At 48.3% G+C, this 21,960-nt stretch overlaps 1 protein-coding gene and 1 long non-coding RNA gene across 5 annotated transcripts in view; one reads left to right on the top strand and one right to left on the bottom strand.

Moving 5' to 3' along the window:
* The window catches only part of C2CD2 (C2 calcium dependent domain containing 2), a 62,496-nt gene extending 58,125 nt beyond the window's left edge, over positions 1 to 4,371 (bottom strand). For 3 of the 4 annotated variants that reach the window (XM_084801202.1, XM_084801203.1, XM_084801204.1), the window contains exon 1: positions 3,616 to 4,181. In XM_084801202.1, the coding sequence (XP_084657328.1) occupies positions 3,616 to 3,876 (261 nt within the window). In that variant the 5' untranslated portion in view covers positions 3,877 to 4,181. Of the gene's footprint in view, positions 1 to 3,615; positions 4,182 to 4,293 lie in introns of those variants that run through there. The other variant, XM_084801205.1, reaches the window with a different exon arrangement.
* The window catches only part of LOC311608661, a 74,051-nt gene extending 65,536 nt beyond the window's left edge, over positions 1 to 8,515 (top strand). Inside the window, exons 2-3 of the long non-coding RNA XR_014783065.1 lie at positions 7,915 to 8,059; positions 8,325 to 8,515. This is a non-coding gene — a long non-coding RNA (uncharacterized lncRNA). The remainder of the gene's footprint in view (positions 1 to 7,914; positions 8,060 to 8,324) is intronic.
* Positions 8,516 to 21,960: the final 13,445 nt, after the last annotated feature.

Here is a 21,960-nt window from a genome sequence, read left to right as displayed (position 1 = left end):
ATGTAAACTACCCAACAGTCTCACTCACTTGTGCATTCCTTGAAGGAATCCTGAATTGAAGGATTACAGACATAAACAGATTTGAGGATCTTTTTTTCATCTAGGGCTACGGCCTGTTGAGGGCAGGGAAGAAACAATGGAGAAGCCCATCACACCAGCAGCAGAGCAGGGGCTCTGAGATCTGTATGGGGTGGAAGGGAGGCCCTGCAGCCACAGACGAGGCTACCTGTTACCAGCCTGCTGGCATCCCAAGCCAGGGCTGTGGAAACAGCAACCCCGAGTAATCCTGGGTGGTATAGGAGTGTGGGCATCACTACTATAACTGATATTACTATGAACCAAAGTGTTGGGGTAACTGCAGGTGACCCCAAGCAGCTACTTTCAGATAACGCAATACTTTCTGGGCTCCTTGGCTCTCTGTTACAGAAATGTGGCTCCACTAATGGGCAAAGTCAACTTGGTGGAGAAATTAGACTTGATGTTGAAACCATTAAGTATACGCATTGCTAGATACAGCAGATCTCTGGCTGACAGATGGCTTAGTGAGAGGTGTGTACAGTGGCTTCTCACCCAAGGGGAGGAAAGTATCTCCTGTTTTCTACCCTTCAGCTAGCCCAAGACCTTCCTGTGAACATGGCCCTAGAAGCATGCATGGGTATTTCCAATGATTTCCACAGTTCCTGCTTGTTGACCAGTTGCCTGGTTACTGATGGCTTCCCCTCTTACACACCCAACAGCCGTACAAACTGCTTCTAGAGCAATGACTGGAGTCTGAACTGGAGCTCACACAGCCACACTTATAAGAGCCCAAAGAAGCCACCATGAGCACCGCGTAGTCCTTGGATCACATGGACAAAGCGACATCACTCAGGACTTCCTCACTGGGCCTCATTCTAAAGAAACACTTGAGGCTCAGGGATGAAATTGCTCCCCACGGGGTATGACTGTAGCTGAGAGAGTGCCACAAATAAGCCAGACCAGGCTCTAGGCCGACCATGATCTCTCAGCTCCTCACCTCTAGAGAGAAAAGGGCATGAGCAAAAAGTTTAGAATTTCTATGCATTTTAAAACGACCGTGGGGCCCAGAAGATAGCTCAGTGAGCGGAATGCTTGCTGTGTGAGCCTGAGGATCTGAGTTTGATTCCCAGAACCCAGAGGACTAAATTAGGTGTGAACAAGAGGCATGCTTGTAACCCCAGCACTGTGGAGGCTGTAAAGGCAGAGACATGGGGATTCCTGGGGCTGTCAGGCCAACCAGCCTAACCAAATCGGTGAACACCAAGCCAATCAGAGACCCTGGGTCAAAATACAAAGTGAATACTGTCCTTGAGGTTGTCTTCTGGTCTCTCCATGTACACATACAAAAGTATGTATGCAATTGCACACACAGTACACACACACACACACACACACACACACACACACACCTAGGGTAAAACCTAGAATAGGACAGGTTACTATTTTCATTAGTAGAAAATTTCCTTTTTCATGGAAGATGTTGGATATGATCAAACATTACCAGTCTCTGCATACCACTCCACCAATGACAGGCCAATTATTGGTTGACTCCTAAGTATTAGTTGCCTGCATGGCTGGGTCAAAGAGATTTCAGGACAGAGTGGGGGCAGGGGACCTGTAAACTGTGGGAATGTCAGCATAATCAGGGATTAGTAGCATTAGAAGTTGGGGGCGGGCAGGGAGAAACTCCAGCAGGTGTGGCCTCTGGGATTGGGCCCTCACTAGTATAAATGCCAGCATCTGTAACAACAGTCAAAGCCCAAGACACGGGTAGAAAGGTAAGTTACTGAGTTCTTATTTTCAGGCAAAACCCTCCATTTGCATATAATCGAGCAGCGTCCCAGGTATCAGGCATCAGCCGATCAAGTAAAACAAAAACCAACTTCTGTGCAAAAGTGCGTACAAAGCGCCTGCAGGAGCCACCGGTTTCTGAGCTTGAACCCAACATTTATATAGTGCTGGGACTTTCAGGCAGGAGCTCACTTGGGATAAATGGCCAAATTTGGCTAAGAGTAGAGAGCCAACAGGACCATGCAAACAAACCAGTGTCTTTCCAGACCCAGAGAGCCGACCCCACCCAGAGGCCAGGGTGACAGGTGAGAGGATTTCACCTGCCACTAATTCCATAGGAATTCACTTGCCCAACCAAGGCCAGTGCTAAGGAGGGCTTCCTTTTCTTTCTGGTCAACCCTCCAAGCTCAAGAAACCCTGGGAGCAGCTCTAGAGTGACCATGCCCTAGGAAGTCAACCAAGAAAAGACAGGAAATAAACCATGCAAAAGTCACAGAAGGGAGTAACACTAACTCTAGGCCACCCATGTCCACCCGCTAGCACCCCAGAGAGAAAGAACAAGACCAGCTTCAGCTCAGGCAACTCTGAGTTCTCCTTGCTGGAGCTTCTGACACGAAATTAAATGTAGGTCGGTGACAGCAGCTTCACGGTAGGATCATATTTACTCCTACATATGAGGACACAGCTTCAGTGTTGACCCAGGGTAGAGGTCCAGCTCTGCTGACTGGGCACCTATTCTAGGTATCAGGACAGATGTCAACTGAGCTTGTAGCCTTTGCATCCAAAAATATTTTTCTGAGAGTCCAGGATAAAGTCTCTTGTATTGTTGGATTTGTGCTAATTTATACTTACAGCTTTTCTCCTTTTTTTTTTTTTTTTTTTTTTTTTGTTGTTGTTGTTGTTTGGTTTTTAGCTCCATGGTCACTTGACTAGGCTCAGGGCCCACTGTGGAATATTCTGAAAGTGGATAGGTTCAACCACGGCAGTGACTGAACATTGTGGTATTCACTGTGCCCAAAGCTGTCAGTGTAAGGCTTCTCCACTGGGCAGCGAAGCAGGTACAGATGCCTTTGTACCTTAAGTTGAGGGACAGCTCTGACCCCCTAATTCCCCTGTGGAATGCCTCCAAATTGTAGACGCCAGGAACTTGTCCTTACACTAACATCTCTTAAAAGTAAAATAAGTCAGCAAGCAATTAACAATGAAAGAAACAACCACAGGGGTGTGAAACACAGAGCTAGGTAATAAGCCCGAGGTGTGAGGTCAGCACATTTGGGTTGACATCATGGCTGTGACACCAAAGGCTACGTAACTTTAACCTTCCAGGCCTCAGTTTCCCCAGTAGTATGACGGTGATGGCGAGGATGCCATGTTGATTTGGGAGTGACATAAGCACTTACAGTTCCCTGGGCCACATCTGGCAAACAGTGAGATCTCAACAAATGGTCACTATTCTATGTGCTCCGAAATGCAAGCCTTTCAGAATTTAGAAGCTCTAGGCAGAGAGGACAACAGATTCAAAATGGAAGCATATTTGGACCACGGTTTTCCATTTATGGGGCTCAAAATCAGTAAGTGTCCACCCAGAATCCACTAGGGACTGGCTGGGTGGTTCTCCCACAGACAGCCTACCCCAGGGAATCGAAGATGTTTGGTCTGTTAACTCCCAAACCGCGGGTGCTGTATGCTCGCTGGTCCTAACTCCAAAGACTTAAGGCGGGTCAGGGACTGTGGCAGACTCCAATGGACAGGTCATTTTCTAATGCCCTTCTTACCCTCAAACACCACGCCCTCCTAGGAACTCACCCCTCTCCTTTCGGCCTCGTAGTTTAGGGCGGTCACCCAGGCCGCCTGCCACTGGTTCCCCCAGCTATCCAGTGTCAGTATCCAGGACAGGAGTGTGTCCGACTCCTGGCGCCGTCCCTCGTCCGGCTCCGCCCGCCGCCGGGGCGGGGGTCGCGCCCTGACCAGCGCCCACTGCGCCAAGTACAGGCCCACGGTGCCCAGGGCCGCGACGAAGAGCGACACTAGGGCGAACCACTGTACCTCGCCGAGCCACGAGCCCATGCTGACGGCGCATACCCGGCGAGGGCTCCCTGACTCCCCGGAGCAGCCGCGGGCCCCCGGGCGCGCAAAGCTGGCGGCTAGCGACTCAGGACATCCGCTGAGACACAGGGGCCCCAGGGCCTGAGCCTGGGAGGCCGAGGACGCGGGGAGGGCGGCGAGGATCAGTCTGCGCACCCAATCGAGGGCTGCGCGCCTGGGACCGAGACGCAGGACAGAGGCAGCTGCTCCCCACGCGCCGCTGGGAAGTGCGGGGCAAGGCTCTTCCTCTTAGCTCACAGCCCAGGGCGTCCAGCATGCAGCCCGCAGTAAGGAGGCTGGGCCTGGGGGGCGGGGCAGGAGCAGAGTATCCCTTCACAGCCCCGCCCCCTTAAAGGCCCCAAGGGCCAGCGTGGCCTAAACGCGCATGGTCTCTCCTACCGCAATCCAGAGTGGTGACTAGGTGGTGACCTTGTCCGGTCGCATTCGACCCCAGAGGTTACAGCCAGGCGCCATAGCTTGCTCTCTGTGAGTGTGCCTGTGGCTGAGGGAAGTCCAGATGTAGCGAGAATTCCAAGAATTTCCTCACCACCAGGACTAAGATCTCTGCAAGGCTAGCTGCAGCAGCCTGTGGCTGTCAACCTAAAGTAGGCTCGTGGGCTGCAATGTGGGCATGATGCCTGTGCTATTTCAAGATCCAGGAACGTGCATGTCAAACCTAGGACCTAGTTCAGGATGTGGATGGACCACTGACTTTGGAGTGTGTGTGTACATGCGTGGTACGGTGGGTGGGATGCGCATCTGGTACAGCGTATGTGGTGGTGAGATATGTGTGTGCCCTGTATCCGTGTTTCGTGCATTTGTGACAGCATTCTGTAGGCTCATCTTGAGAAGAAATGTTTAGGAAAGTTGTCAGAAATAGTAGCCAGATTTCCCAAGACCTGACACAGCCTTAACTTACAAGGTTCAGCTGTTTTCTGCAGTGGCTTCAATGAAATTAGGCTTCAAGTTGGGCTAGGTGGACCTGACACTCAGTCTTCTTGTACTGTGTGGAAATCTGCAAGGCAATGACTGGCTACACTGGGGAGATTTGGGCCTAGAATCAGTGTCCCCTCCACCCTATCTTTGAGGGGAAACATTGGGTGGCAATTGGTCAGAGGAACCTTGTAGGAACAGAATGGAATCAGCTCAAGACTGCTGGGGTTGAGCTTGAACTTTCCTAGTCATGATGTAGGATTAAAAACCCCCTAACCTGGGCCACACCTTTAATCCCAGCACTCGGGAGGCAGAGGCAGGCGGATCGCTGTGAGTTCGAGGCCAGCCTGGTCTACAAAGCAAGTCCAGGACAGCCAAGGCTACACAGAGAAACCCTGTCTTGAAATACCAAAACAAAACCAACCCCCCAAAAAAACCCAACAACAACAAAAAAACAACTCCCTAACCCTATCTCAAAAAAAAAAAAAAAAAAAAAAACAAATGACAAACAACAACAGCAAAAACAAAACAAAACAAAAAACCCAAAAAACGGTCCTAGCCATAGCCTGCAAGTTACCACAGACTGATGAGCACCAACAGGCATAGTCAAGAGGCTCAGACCTATTCCCTCTTTCTCTCTTTACATCTGGCATTTTAAGCAGAAACAAAGGAGATCTGTTCTCATTTGAAGAAAAGATTGGTTATTTTCTCATCTATAGCTAGATCTGTGCAGTTGGATGATGTGGGTCTTACCAGGCACCTGACAGACTAGACCACGTCTACCTGTGCCCAAGTCGCCTGTGTGTCTATGTGTCTGCACTGGCTGCTGCCGTGTGGGTGGGAACTAGGAGCTCATCCATCCTGTGGGACTGGTACAACCAGTCTCGTTCCTCCGTGGACATGTCTCAGGGGCTGCTTACCCAACTGGCACAGCTACAGGCTTGTAACAAACTGCAAATTAACCACCATCCCTAGTCTGGAATGTGTCGTATTTCCATATGTGTCTACAAAGAGACTGTTGGCATGTAGCCATGGAGGGTGTCAATATTTGCTTCTAGAAGCAAACTGTGGGGAAATGGCACTGGCTTATAGGACAACAGAGGCAGAAACACCTTGTAAGTCCATGAAGGGGTCAGACACCTCTAGTTCTGCTCCTAGAACCCACTGCTGGCTCTCCTCGCTCAGTTTTCTGGCAAAGCAGCACACACCTTTTCCACCCTGATTTCTCCCCGTAAGCCAGCTGTTCCTTTCCCACACACATCTTTGACCTGCGGAGCAGACTGCAATTCTATGAGGGTGCCTGCCTCACTTCAGCGGTTTTATGGGTCTAGTTCTCAGTCATGTTTGGCTATTAGTGTTTGGTGTGTGTGTGTGTGTGTACACAAGCCCATGTGTGTTTCAGGTACATGCACCCACACAGCATGTCCTGGAGAAGGACATCAGGTATCCCACTCTACCACTTTCTGCCTTACTCCCTTGAGACAGGATCTCTCCACCCCCCCTCTCTCTCCAGTTACTTTTTTCTTTTATTCTCTCATAGATTACATCCTGTCAGCAGTTTCCCCTCCCCGGTCCCTCCGTCCACCTCCTCTCTCCTCCACATCCATTCCTCCTCTGATTTCTTTAAAAAACAAAAAACCAAACCAACAACAAAGAACAGGCCTCCCAGGGATAACCACCCAACATGGCCTAACAAGACCAGGCACACAGGCAAACGATTCAGAGACACTCCTGCTGTTGGGAGTCCCACAAGGACATCAAACGAGCAATCATAACATATTCAGAGGACCTATCTCAGTCACATACAGGGTCTGTGTCTGTTGCTTCAGTCTCCGTGAGTCCCTAAGGACCCTGCTTAGTTGTTTCTGTGGGCCATGTTCTCCTGGTGTCCTCTACCCCTCTGGCTCCTACAATCCTTCCTCATCCTCCTCTGTGGGTCTGTGTCTGCTCCCATCAGTTGTTGGATACATCCCTCTGATGACAATTGGGCTAGGCACTGATCTGTGAGTGTACAAGAATGTCATTAGGAATCATATTATTGACTATTTATTTATTTGTCATGTTTGGTTCTATCCTGAGTCTCTGGGTGTCCTGCCTCTGGTTCCTGGTCGTCTAGGCAGTGTCAGGTGTGGGCTCCCTCTCGTGGCACGGGCTTCCAAGTTGGACCAGACATTGCTTGGCCACTCCCACAACTTCTCTGCCACCATTACCCCAAAACATCTTGTAAGCAGGACAGATTGTAGGTCAAAGGTTTTGTGGTTGGGTAGATTTCCCTGTCCCACTGCTACAAGCGATTCATGGCTAAAGAAGATGGCCAGTTCAGGCTCTGTATCCCTCATTACCGGGAGACTTTGCTAGGGTCACTCTCGTAGATTCCGGGGAGTTTCCACTGCAGTAGGTTTCTACATTGCCCCCAAGTGACCCCCAATTCCAGTCATCTCTCTCAGTATTCTCTCACTTCACCCCTCCCACGCCAGCCTGATCACCCCTGTTCCCATCCCCACCTGCCCCCAAGTCACAGGGAGATCCATTCCTGTGCCCCACCCCCCACCCCCAGCGCTCCTTACTTAGCTTCTCTGAGTCTGTGCACAGAACAATGATTATCTTTCATTTAACAGGCAGGGCGTGGTAGTGTACACCTTTAATCCCAATAGGCAGACGCAGATGGATCTCTGTGAGTTCAAGGCCAGCCTGGTCTACAGAGACAGGATCTCTTTGTTCACCTGGAGCTAGGCTGATGATTAGCAAGCCCCAGTACTTTTCTATCTCTGCCCCCTCCCCACCAGCACTAGGTGGCAGGCATATAGCCATATCTGGCTATTTACATGCATTCAAAGGGATTTAAGCTCAAGTGCTACACAGCAATTGCTCTTACCCACCGATCCATCTCCTTAGTCCAGTTTGAACCATTCTTCAAGGCAAAACTGAGTGACTTTGAGTTTCTATGAGTAGGTGAGGTAGGAGTCTGTGCATGGAGGAGGAGCCTAGGTGCGCTGGCTGCTGACCCTGGGTCTCCTCTGTGGTAGTTAGTAAGTGATGAAACATCCCCCAGCTTCTTAGCCTCAAACATGTTACATCAATCCACAGGAGCCACCAGGAGCAGCTAACTACCTGGAGGACTCCCAAAGGCATCACTCTGAACTTGGACCAGATCTTCCAGTATTAGTGGGCTGGATATCCTGGCAGAGCGGAGGAAAGCACAGAACCCATTTTCCGAATTCCATCTCTCACAGTACGTTCCTAAGGGCTAGCTCTGAGGGCCTGAAGCAAACGGCCCCACTCTTCCCATTTTCTTTTTTGTCTGTTTGTTTGGTTGGTTGGGTTTTTGTTTTGTTTTTTTGAGACAGGGTTTCTCTGTGTAGCCCTGGCTGTCCTGGACTCTTTGTGGACCAAGCTGGCCTCGAACTCACAGAGATCCGCCTGCCTCTGCCTCACGAGTGCTGGGATTAAAGGCGTGCGGCACCACGCCCAGCTCACTGTTCTCATTTTCATTTCAGACATTTCTGAGATGCTTGTCATCCAGTCAAGAGTTGCCTGTTGGATGTTCTATGGTGACTCACCCTGTCTCAAGGCAATTTCCTCATCTGGACATCAAGGTTGCACATATTTTACCATCTTACCAATTAAGCCTAAGAGATATGAAGATGCTGTATTTTTTGAAATTAAATAAACACATCTAATGTTATAAGCCTTGTGTCTACATGCAGTTATCCTCATTCGTAGGAGAAATTATTCACTACTGTTGAAGAGCTATTTTGTGGGTTTTTTTTCCTTAGATGGTCTTGTATAACCCAGTCTGACTTTTAAGAACACATGCAGTCCTAGATAATTTTAAACTCCTCATCCTCTTGTCTCTACATCATGAGTGCTGGGAATTTAAATATATACCGCCATGCCCAGCTTTATGTGGTACTAGGGACAGAACTCGGTCCTAACGCATGTTAGGCCAGCCCACTGCCAACTCAGCTACATCCCCCAGCTCACTGAAAAGTTTATAAACATACTTCCAAAGAATTAGGGCGTTTTAATTTTTTTCTAATACAATTATCTTAAATGACTGAACAAAAAGGAAAGGACGCTCTAGTTTGTCTCTTCTCCTGGAAGTGGCTGCTGTGATTATCCAGTTGTGCCCAGCACCCTGGCAGACAGCAGTTATGGGGACACTATGACTGTCTCCTCCCAGCAGGGCCCATACTATGCTTCTCCTGTTACCATGAGAATTCCTGTTCAGCTGACTTTGTAGTGCAAGAGTCAGGGCTATACTGGGAGAGCGAGCAGAGTGTGGGAAGACATTTGGCCCAGTATCCTGGACCCATCCATTTTAGACCAGTTTCCTGTCATGTCTGTAAAGCCCAAGCAAGAAGCCAACCAGGCAAGGTACACGCACGCACGCACGCACGCACGCACGCACGCACGCACGCACGCACGCACACACACTCCTTTCAGAGCTAGCCCCAAGTGAAACTCCCTTTTCTTTTATCATGCCACTTCTGGGCTTGTGGCTGCGTCCTGTTTTCCTCCCTGCCTTTCCTTGGGGGTAGCAACAATCCTCAGCACTTTTAACAAGACAAAGTGCAGCCTCTATGGGTGGAGAGCAGCCAGCCAGTTCCCTTGAGTGGGACCAACAGAAACAGCAGTGTTGTGAAGCAGGGCACCTTCTGACAGGATGACACTCCAAGTCCCAAAGATACACCAGCTAGGTGAGACACCCGGTAGGCACACATGAAGGCCAAAGCGGTGTGTACTGAGCCTTAGCTGCCCTCAGATCCTGCCCCCAAAAACGCTGGGCTGCAAGGACTTGCTTCCTGATCATGGCAGCACCGATGGAAAACATTGTCCCACTTTAAGAATGAAGTTCAGTTCAGAAAGGAGGAGGAACTTGTCCAAGGCCACAAGAAAATGGCTGAACCAAGGTTCAACGCCTTGGGTTCTTTGTGACCAAACTCAACTTCCCATCCTACTTTACAAGACAGAGGCAAGAAAATTTTATTTTATACTTAAAAGTCTCAAAGGCTGGAAGTAAAAGAGTCCCCCTTTTTTCCTGAACACAGAAACTTGCCTAAAGGAAACATGGGAGCTCTTGAACCTGAGAAGAGATCAGTCACTGAGGAACCCACTCAAGGAACTATATAGAGTGTCTGTAGGTCTCAAGCCAGTTCTGAGAGCTACCTAGATGAATCCAGTCCCAGCACCTCTCTGGAGATGGCCGGGCAATCAGATGATCATCTCCAGTGGTTAGCATCCTAGTGCAGGTACCCATCAGTCAACAGGACATGTGTTAAGACCCCACCCAGATGACTCCTGCTGCTGAGCCTGAGTCACAGAAACCTTAAGGAGATGCAGTCAGCATCTGAGCGGGCCCACCTGCCCTGGGCAGACTAAGGAATCACCCGTGTTTCTGCCCAAGCTAAACATACAGAGGAATGCACCTGGGTGACAGCCTGCCTCTGGCAGTAGCTTGAACAAGCTTCCCACAAGATTTCCCAGGAGCAATTGTGTGTGTGTGTGTGTGTGTGTGTGTGTGTGTGTGTGTGTGTGTGTGTGTCTGTGTTTGAGTGGGATCATTCTCAGGAGCACAAAGCAGGAATCCAGCATGTTGAGCTAATTATCAAGAAAAAAAAATCTCAACTCCGAGGAGTACTAGTCCCTCCTGATAAACATCTGAAGTCTCATAGGGTAAGCCAGACTGGGAACTGACACTAAGCTGGGTTCAACAATAACAGTAGAGTATGTAAAGACTTAACTAAAAAGTAGAGCCAGTGAGAATCATGGGAAGAGGGTAAGAGGAAGGGAGATATGATCACACAACCAATGGATGCTCCTCCTGTCATGGACTCTTGTATAAATAACTAAATAACCAAATAAAGTGATTGAAGGCACTAACTATTAAAGGCGAACACCAATGCCAGGTGGTGGTGGTACAACATTTAATCCCAGCTCCCCAGGTAGGTGAGAGTATAGATCACTCCAGATTATTCTGGCTCTTCCTTCTGGACACACAAATCTAGAGTACAAACAATAGAGGGGAGAATAAAAAGAAATTCAGGCCTTAATTCAGCTTAGAAGTCGACTTTGATGGATAGAAAGACAGAGGACAACCTCCTCCTCTCCCTCTGGGACCCTCAGTTACCTCCTTCCTAATACCTGGTATTTTTTGAAGCCTAGAGGAAGAGCCTGGACCACTTTTGCCCCAATACTGTCCTTCTGGCTCTCTGGCCCTTGACTCCTAGACAGCTCAGCAGACTCTGTAAAAAACAAACAAACAAAACAATAACAACAACAAACTTGGGGTGGCATAAAGACCTGAGTAGCTGGAGGTGGTGACTGCTCTGTAAAACTCTTCCCCCCACCCCCTGGGGATATTCCAGAGGACAGAACACATGCCTCTGTGCAGAATGACGCTGCAGAAGATGGCCTTTGACTCTGGCACTCACATGTGTGTAGCCATGCCCTACTCTGGAGACTCCATCAACACATGAAGATGAGGTGTTAAGGACCGCCTGTGTGCCTGTGCTTCAGGGGCTGCTGTCTCTGCTGTACAGGGAGACATACAGACTGGCTTCAAGCATGACCCTACTCCAGACTCTTGTTTAGACCAAGTGGCCTAGGCCTCCACCTCTCTGCCTGGAGGTAGGGTGACTACAAAGTGCAATCAAGCAGGTACTTAGTATTTTTTGGGCCAATGACTGCTTTGTCTACTTGTCCTGTTTGGGGACGGCCATCATTATATAACAAAACACATAAGTTTTTGGTTTTGTTTTGTTTGGTTTGGTTTTTTGAGACAGGGTTTCGAGACAGCCTTGGCTGTCCTGGACTTGCTCTGTAGACCAGGCTGACCTTGAACTCATAGAGATCCTCCTGTCTCTGCCTCCCTGAGTGCTGGGATTAAAGATGTGTTCCACCACCACAGACCTGGAAGGTTGGGATTTCAATGAATGGATTTGGATTGGGGAGAGAGGTACACAATGTCAGGCAAGAGTCCTTGTCACCACTATCAGAAGCCCCTCTGGAAGCCAATTTTGTAGGTACCCCGGTGACTCCTCAGTTAAACTGCCCCCATAGAATCCCATGGAGACCCAACAGGAATAGCAAAGACCAGCATTAAAACTCCCAGGATCAGGGGTGGGGGGGATGGGGGGTGTGGGGGAGCAGTTTGGAGAGATGGCTCAGGGGTTAAGAGCACTGGCTGCTCTTCCAAAGGTCCTGAGTTCAATTCTCCGCAACCATTTGGTGGCTCACATTCATCTGTAATAGGATCAGATGTCCTCTGTCTGATACATGTAAATAGAGCACTATATACAAATAAATATTTTTTAAAAAACCTCCCAGGATCTTAACCAACATCGATTTTGGACTAGACCAAAGATGCTTTGAAAGGGATTAGGAACACTGAAGGAATCAGATGCTGTAAGCCTGAGTTTAGCAATTAGAAAGAGTCTGGTGTGGAAAATAACACGTTACATATTTCACTTGTAAGTAAGGAATATGACGTCCAGAGATGTGGGTTCTCAAGAGCAAGGTGAGGTTGCACCAGGTGCATCCAGGCTCTGGCTTCCCACAAACAGCCCTTCCCTGCCTGCTAATTCACCTGTGAAAGAGCAGCTGCAGTGACTCAGCCACTGTTCTGAGGACTGTGTCTTGGGGTTTACACTGCTTTGATAAAACACCATGAAGGAAAGCAGCTTGGGGAGGAAAGGTCTTATCTTGTTTACAGTTCCACACCACAGGAAGTCAGCGCAAGAATGGAAACAGGACAGGAGTTCGGAGGCAGGAGCTAAATGCAGAGGCGTGCTGATTACTGGCTTGCTCCTCATAGCTTGCTCAGCCTTAGAGCACCCAGGACCACCTGCCCAGGGCTGGCACCACCCACAGTGAGTTAGGCCACTGGCTGGTCTGGTAGAAGCATCTTTTCAGTTGAGGCTAACTTCTTCCCAGATGACTTTAGCTTGTGTCGAGGTGACAGAGAACAGCACAGATGGCGTTCTAGAACTTTGGTCTCACCTGCGATGCTTTGGGGAATCAGCCTTCTATTGTGCAGAAGAGGGGTGGCCCCTGCACTCTCCTTCTACAGCCGTGCTCACTCACCAGTGAGGCTTCTCTGCAATAAAGTATGGAACGTCTTCTGCGGCAGAAGCCAAAAGAGCCACAGTCCCACTTTATATTGACAGAAACTCCCAGAAGCTGCCCTATGTTCCACTCTGGGTGGATGGAAAGAGAAGCCTAGACAGGTTCCTTAGGTGGAAGCCAGAACAAAGTAGACAGACGGCTGGTAAGGACAGCCTTGGCACGGTGGTGGTGCATGACTTTAATCCCAGCACTTGGGAGGCAGAGGCAGGTGGATCTCTGAGTTCAAGGCCAGCCTGGTCTACAAAGCCGAGTCCAGGACAGCCAAGGCTACGCAGAGAAATCCTGTCTAAAAAAAAAAAAAAAAAAAAGAACAGCCTTGGCTTAGGAGTGCCAGACCCTGGCACGGATGTTATGGGGATACTCTGTCTTGGGAAGTCCCCAGCCTGCTGGAGCCCAAAGAATCATGGGGAGGGAACAAGAGCCTAAAAGGAGATTCCTTTGTTTCCCCAGCTCATTGGCATTCACCCTAGGAACATGGCTGTTGCTGTGGCAGTGCCAGTTTTCAGGCATCTGCTGGGCACATGGGCAAGTGTGGAGGCCCTGGGCCTTACTTGTCTCATGCTGGTGGGACACTGAGCTGACAGCTCCATTGAAGATCAAGAGTCCTAGGGGTAAAGAGGGCTTCTGAGAGAACTGGACTCAGAACCTTCAACTAACCCCTTGAAACGCTGGCAGGAAATGCTACACAAGATGTGGCCCGCAGTGAGTTCTACAGCACTGTTACGGGAGCCTGAGGGGAAGAGGGCCACGGAGATGCTTCCAGCAGACTTTCTTCTGGGCTGAAACTCCATTAAGTTCTATTATGAGAAGAAACAAAACAAAACACAAAATAGCTGTCCCAACACACAGGAAGAATTTTTCAGCTCTCTCTCTGTCTCTGTCTCTCTCTGTCTGTCTCTCTGTCCCTGTCTCCATCTCTGTCTGTCTGTCCTCTGTCTCTGTCTGTCTGTCCTCTGTCTCTCTCTGGTTCTGTCTGTCTGTCTCTGTCTCTGTCTGTCTCCCTGTCTCTGTCTCTCTGTCTCTCTCTGTGTGTGCGCGAGTGTGTGCGTGTGTGTGCATGCGTGTGTCCCAACCTCAGGTATTGTTTCTCATGCGTCCTCTTCCTTCTTTTAAGACAGGGTTTCTCCCTGGTCTCCAGTTATGAAGTAGGCAAGGCTGGCTGGTCAGTGAGCCCCAGGGATCTGCTAGTCTCCACCTCCACAGGGCTGGGATAATAAGCACTGGACCCTCTGCCTGACTTTTACATGGTTTATGGGGTTGAATTCAAGTCCACAGGAAGCAGTTTACCAGCTGTACCCTCTCTCTAGCCCTACCTTCAGCTTTGAATAAACTCTCTGCTTTGTCTTTCTCTGCTTTACTGCCACAGCTGGAGTAAGTGACAAGTGACAGGCGGGGCTTAGGGTTCTGGATGCCGAGAAGTCCAAGAGCACATCTCCAATATCGGTGAGGGCTTCATTCTATACCATGATGCGAGGAGGCAACAGAGGGCGAGAGCCAGCAAGGCATGACCGACCTCTCTCAGGACACCTGAGCAGGCTGCATCACTCACCTATCTCAGGGCAGCTAGACACTCCGTGCACCTCCTCAGCTTTCTTAAGGCCCACTGCCAACGTTGCCGCATTAAGAGTTGTTTCCAGTATGAAAATTTGAGGGGACATAGCCTCTGTTGAAGCCGTATCTAAGGTGTCTCAAGGTGTCTGAGTTAAAGGCATCTATTGAATGACTTCTATATCAGCCCAACTAAGACGTCATTGTATTTGGCTGCCTTCCAGATGTCTCCCATTTCAGCAGGTATTCTGTAGTGGGTCTGCCCGTGGCTGGCTTTGGTGTTAATTGTTCTGGTCTTTATTTTGTTTAGCACAGTCCCTTTTATGAAGGGAATCACACTAAGGGATGCAGACGAAAAAAGAAACCAGTGAATTAAAACATGAGGAATTGTATGAAAAGAAAATCCAGAGCTGGTTGTGGTGGCTTATGCCCGTAACGACAGCACTTGAGAGGCTGAGGCAGGAGAATAACTGTGAGTTTAAGGGTAGCTTAGGCAACAATCTAGGACTCTGTCTCCAAAAAACTAAGTATACTGGTTCTTTTGTTGTTGTTTGTTTGTTTGTTTGTTTGTTGTTTTGGGTTTTTTGTTTTTTGTTTTTGTTTTTTTTGGTTTTTCAAGACAGGGTTTCTCTGTGTAGCCTTGGCTGTCCTGGCCTCACTTTGTAGACCAGACTGGTCTCAAACTCACAGTGATCCGCCTGCCTCTGCCTCCCGAGTGCTGGGATTAAAGGCGTGCGCCACCACACCCAGCAGTATATTGGCTATATTGGCCCTTTATCGGTACTGTGACAAAAGCGGCTTAAGGAAGGGTTTGTTCTGACTCACAGTTTCAGGGCACAGAGCCCACCATGCTGGGGAAACCAAGGTGGCAGGAACTTGAAGCAGTAGATCACACTACGACCATGATCAGGAGGCAGAGCACTCTGAACGCTGGTGCTCAGCTCCCCTTTTTATTTAGTCTGGGACCCACGCCATCTAATCCAAAAACTCCCTCACAGGCGCAGCTACAAGTTTGTTCCCATGGGTGATCTAAAGCCCATCAAGTCGACAACTGAAATCACATTAAGTATTCAAGCCAGATAGGAGCTGATAAAGATGGTGCCAGGACTCTCTGGCTCTTACCTGTCCTGGGTGCTCAGGATCTCATGCCCACGGTGGAGACCGGGAATTGTGTGTTGAGTTTCCACTTGTCACCCCAGGAGAGGAAGGAGACCATGGTGCTGGTAATGGGGTCACAGGACATAATGGTGTTCTACAAAACAAGATGTCTCTCTCTGCAAGACAAAATGTGTAGAATCAATTTTTAATTTTCATTATTTCTCATGCTCTCATTTCCATCTTCTGTTATAGAGTCAATTCCCTTGTTCCTGCAGCATCCCTGTTTTGTCCCTACCCCTGTCCTACATGCTTTCAGGCCAGTCTTCCCTTGCTGTCCCCCAAGGCTGCTTCTCACTTACCTTGGAGAGGCTGGGGGTCAGAAGAGGTTCCTGGGATACCTGATACTTTCTTCACATCCCCACCCAGTGCTCTAGAGTGTTTCCTGTCTCTCCACTCTTATTTGTTTATGTTGTCTCCAATGAAGGCTTTACTAGTCCTCTGCCTTTGGTTTTTATCTGCAAAGGTGGTAGGTATCAGAGTGACTTCAAAGTCTTCATCATATTGATGGATATTGGTGGTAGAGGAGGTGTCAAAGATGTGGAAGAAAAGTCAAGGAGGGAGATTGGCCCTGGGCCTGCATCTGGAGACTGGTCCTCCACGGACAGTTCTGTGCTCGGTGCACATAGCTCCATCCTGCCCACAAGTGTGCCTGATTCCGAGCGCTCAGCTGTGGCTCCTTCCTTGGATCTCAAACAGATGACTGAATGCACAAAGAAAACAAGGCTACCTGTTCCTGTTCCTTCCCCACTCAGCACTCTAGAGGCCACAGCCTCTGGAGCACCAGGTGTGTAGTCCATGTTCTGAGCCACATCTGAGAAGAGCTGCAATTTGCCTGAGGTTACATGACTATGTCCTCCTGACCGGCCTGTGACCCAGCTTCATCCTGGCGCAGTCTGTGCCCAAATGGGCCCTGGCATCATTCTTTCTCAGCTGCTTCATTGACTGACTCCTGACTCTGGGGGAGGCTGCTGCCATGCTGTGCAGCTTCATGGGTCTTCAGTGACATACAGTACCCTTGCGGGCAGACCTAGACTAATGCGTGGCAGGAGGTGGAAGGCACCTGACAAATGCTGACGTCTGTGTCTGAAACGCTTTTCTCATCTTCAGAGTATAACCATCCTGACAGAATGAAGATAGTGAAAGAGACACACACCTGTGCCCTCACGGTGGCTGGCAAACTACGGAAACAACGGTTCCCAAGGAATTGGAATTTCTGTGGGGCTCTTATGCTGGGAGGAAAAGGCTGAAGCCTGGGGCCCAGAATGAGAAGGGATCTGGGCCATAAGAGATTTCACACAGTCCTGACAACTTGTCAGACCACCTTGTAGAAGTGATTGGAGTTAGGACAGGACAGGTTAATGATGGGCAAGACCACACCTTGACCAGGACTACTTAGCTATGTTTGCTTCTTGTCCTCTGTTTAAGCCTAAAAGTCATGTACACATCCTTAAAGGGCACTTGTGGTTACTAGATCTCTGTATTTGTATCTCTCTCCAGTGGGGTTACATTGAACGCATCTTCTTTCTCTGCTTTTCATTGTTACTTGTCACGTTAGCAGCCTATTGAGGACAAGTTGCTGAGTTTGGTTTGTCAGGACCCCCAGAGTCCAGGCTCTGACCCTAATAATGCCTATAAGAACTTCCCTACAGAGAGCAGGCCTGCTTACCCAGAGCTCAAGGGGAACCTTTACCACCATGTTGCCGTTTTTGGGCCTTGGGGCAGCTTCCTGACATAGATTAGCAGGGAGCAGTGCTCACTCTCATGGAAGAGCATCTCCTTGAGGTAGAAAGAGGTGTGCACAACAACAAAACAACTCAGCAAATCCAAGAGGAGCAATTCCCCATATTTTAAAGTTTGTTTTCTTGTAGAACATCAAAGTAGCTAAACATACTGAAAGATGGGAAAGTAGGCATCTCATGATATTACTTCAGGATAAAATATTTTACCAGCACTATCATTAGAATTTATTATAATTTGACTTTGTTGGTTTTCATAAAACAAACACATCAGCAAGTCAAGTGTGGTGCCACATGCCTGTAACCCCAGCACTTTGGGGGTGGAGACAGAAAGATCGGCAGTTCAAGACCAGCTTTGGCTACATAGTGGGTTAGAAGCCACTCTACGCTATATGAGAACACGTCTCAAACTCCCTCCTCAAACATCAAAACCTGAAAGCAGCAGTATTTTCAGCACCTGACTCTTCCTGCCTTTCAGTTCAGACGACTTCCATGTCTGATAACTGTTCTTCACCAAGTGATGATCAAAAATATTTTTAGGGACAACGAGATGGTTCACTTGCTGCCAAGTCTGATTGTCTAAGTTTAAGTCCCAAACCCATATGACAGAGAGAGAGAACTGACTCTTGTAAGTCGTCTTGGGCCTCCACATGCAAGCTGTGGCATGTGGGTGTTCCTTTCCCCAAACCCACATACATAAACAAACAAGTAAGTAAAAGCAATGACTGGAGAAGTGACTCAGTGGCTAAGAGCCTGAACTACTTTTGCAGTGTACCTGAGTTTGCTTCCCAGCACCACATCAGACATTACACAACGGCCTGTGTCTCCATCTCAGGTTCCAACACTTCCGGCCTCCTTGGGTACTCATGGGCACATACCTACACACAGATTCATGCATAGTTAAAACTAATAAAAGTCTTTAAAATAGGCCAGGAGTGGTGATGCATGCCTTTAATTCCAGCACTCCGGGAGGCAGAGGCAGAGGCAGAGGCAGAGGCAAGCAGATCTTTGTGAATTCGAGGCCAGCCTCGTCTACAAAGTGAGCCCAGGACAGCCAAGGCTACACAGAGAAACCCTGTCTCGAAAAACCAAAAATAAATAAATAAATAAATAAAATAAAATAAAGAATTTTAAATTTTCATTAAATATTCTTTTTAGCATTAAGTAACACTAAACATCAAATTCTTAATAACTGGAGCTGGAGAGAGGGTTCAGATCTTCCAGAATAGTGGAGTTTGGTTCCCAGCAGCCACAGTGGGCACCCCATAATCACCCATACATACAACTCTAGGGGATCTGACACCCTCTTTTGGTGTCCACAGACATTGCACTCACATGCACATGCACATACCCACAGACACAAACTAAATGTGAAAAAATAGTAACCTTAAAATTAAATAAAGTGTTTTACATATGGAAATTATCATTAATGATAAGTGCTTTTATCAAGTATTAATGTCAATCAGTATAAAGTATTTGAAGTCTTCAACATCAAGATTATATAAGAACTGTCACATCTATGTGTCTGGAGAGATGGATCAGCAATTAAAGAGTACTAGCGGCTCTTCCAGAGGACCAGGATTCAATTCCCAGCACACACACGGCAGCTGACAACCGTCTGCAGCTCCAGTTTTGGGGAACCCACTTCCTCTCCTTGCCTCTGTGGACAACATCTCCTCTTTTCCAGCGTCCAGTTCTTGAGAGCTGTTGGCTCATCTATTTTATTTGTGCTTTTCCTTCAAGGCAGGAAAGCAGGCTCATTCCCAGTAATTCATGTGGCCAGAGAAGACTCCTTAGCTTAAGGCTTCTCATGTGTGTTTGTTTGCATGTGAAGGTCAGCTATCAATCTTGGGTGCTTAGGATCCATGTACCTTTCCTGAGGCAGAGTTACTCACTGGGACCTGGGGCTCACTGATTAGGCTAAGCTGGCTGACCAGTGAGCGCCATGGATCCTCTGTGCCATCTTCCCCAGAACCACCACACTAGAACTTTTTAGTGTGGGTTCAAGAGTTCCCACAAATGAACCACCCTTGCCCCCTTAGCCTCGGTATCCTTTTACAGTGTTTCACCTGCCCGTACGCCTGCACGCCACCAGACCTCAGCGTAGATGGCTGTGAGCCAACATGTGGTTGCTGGGAATTGAACTCAGGACCTTTGAAAGAGCAGCCAGTGCTCTTAACCTCTGAGCCCATCTCTCCAGCCCCTGGGTATCCTTTTTGGTGTTTTTCACCTCTCATACTTTTGTGGTTGTTTGAGACGAGGTCTCATTATGTAACCCTGGCTGGCCTGTGTGGCCTCCTCCAACCCTGTTTGCCTGTTTTTTTCCCCCTCTAATCAGGGACAATCTGACACTTACAGGGGCACAGAATATTCCTCCTGTTAGCTGTACCCTGGAAAAAACGCTAACCTCCAACAGAGTTTCCAAATTATGTACCTTATGAGGCTGAGTGGAACTCTTTCCACCATCATCCTGGCCAAACTAAGTATGTACAGAGAAAGTGCTCCTTCCAGCTGACCTGCATCACAACCCCTGGTGGCAAGCACCACCATGCCCAAATTGTCACCCCAAAACAAGACAGGGACCACTCTCAGCAGACAGTTCTACAGCAGTGTGCATGGTGGTGGTGAGGCTGTAGAAGAGAGCCCAGTCTTCTCGGAGACACAACATCCCTATAGCAAATGCTTTTGTGCTCAATGAAAGAGCTAGCAGTGTGTTTCACACTAGATGTTTTTTAACCTTACCCCACGCCCCCGCAAAAAAAAGTCAGACAGAAATAGCATCCAACTTTACACACCTAGTGGCACTTGAGTATGAGGGGTCTGCCAGTCTAAATCTGGCTATGCCTTCCGGCTGGAAGGGAGATAAGCAGCTTCATCCGCTAGGGTAGGAGTTTTCTCGTTCTCTTTGGGCCCTTTCTCTTACCTTAGTGATATACGCACGGCCGTATATCACTAAGATTTGCAGAAAATAAAGAGGGACTATATCCCTGTGATGGAGGAGCCTCATTACAGTGAAAAATGTGACAATCAGGAGACGAGACTAGCTCATCAGTGGCTCTGCTGAAACCTGAAGGCAAGTGCTCGGGCACTGTCATGGATTCACGCCCTCCTCCCTAACACACAATCACCTTTGTGAAAGTAAAGAACATGGTGGTTTCCAACTGAATCTGAGCAGGAATGACACAAAGCGGACAGGCACAGACACCCATGCATACCTGTGGCACCCCACATAACTGAGGGATATATCCAACTAGCAACTTAAATCTACAGGCAACTTGGAATAGGAGTGGGAGTGAGGTAATCAAGTGTCCCCAAACTCAGCAGCGCTGCCCCCATCATTCTGACGGCACCACTGGTCATTCTCAAAGCACAGATAGATACCAGTGCCACCGCAACCGAGAGCAGAGCAGAGTACAGGTTTATTGCCCCATCCGTTGTTGGTCACCATTAAACAAAGGAAACACTACAGAACTGGACAGAGTAAGCAATGGAGTGTCTCTGCATCCCTACCTGACTATGGTTTTCAGTTCCCAAAAGGGTATCTCTTAAAAAAAAGAAAAAAAAAAAACCTGAGCAGTCTATTCTGCAAAGGCATGTAGCAACAAAAATAGTACACAATTACATAATAACTGCCCTCAGGGCAGGTTGGGTTAAAGCCAGCTGTGAATGGCCACCTTCTGAGAACCACTATTAACCAAGAACTGTGGAGACTCAGTGTGCACAAATGACCGAGAACATGGAATTCGACTGTTCCATTCGACATGGAATTTAACGGCTTACAGAAGAGTGCTTTTGAGTCTCCAAAGCCCGCCTCCAAAACGAATCTTTAAAACACTAACTTCCCTTTCCTCTCTAGAATCTAAACCCCAATTTAGCTCCCTGGCCTGGAGAAAAGCTTGCAGTGGTCTTCTTCCCAGCTGGCTCCTCACTGAGGGGCACTGAAGAACATGCCACAAAATGTCAAACATCTTAAAGTGCTAAAGCCACAAGCAAAGAAAACCTGATTGAATACCTTTACTTTTTTTTTTTTTAAGACATAGTTTCTCTATGATAGTCCTGAGCTCAATGATCTTCCAGCTTAGCTTTCCAAAGAGAGAATACGGTGACAACGGGTGCATACCACTATATCTGGACTAAAATCTGTTTTAAAAGCACTCAGTAAGGGTGTGCATGGCATTATTTGAGTCAATAATGTATTTCACAACTGCCCCCAAACCATCAATTAGATATCAGAAATCAACAAACTGACTTTGAATATTCTTATAAAGGTTAATGGATGAGATTTATAAAGAAATCTAAAGGAGTGAAAGCTACTCATTGTGCACTAAGAAAATGCACCAATTTTACACACGTGCACGCGCATATGCCCAACTACAGGGAACAGAGACTTCAGGCCCACTAAGCCTGGGAAGGCAGTGTTCAGGCCCCTGTCCCAGAGAGGGGGTCCATTTTACCACCTCAGTCACCACTTTCATTAGTACCTACAAGGGCTACATGCAGGTTCCGGGGATAAGTGACTGAGTACCAGGCAATCTTTTCAAGGAGAAGGATACATTCCAAAACA

This window comes from Acomys minous (genome assembly GCF_964271855.1).
Source record: "Acomys minous genome assembly, chromosome: 11".
Lineage (NCBI taxonomy): Eukaryota > Metazoa > Chordata > Mammalia > Rodentia > Muridae > Acomys > Acomys minous.
This window is presented reverse-complemented; position numbering and strand designations above follow the sequence as displayed.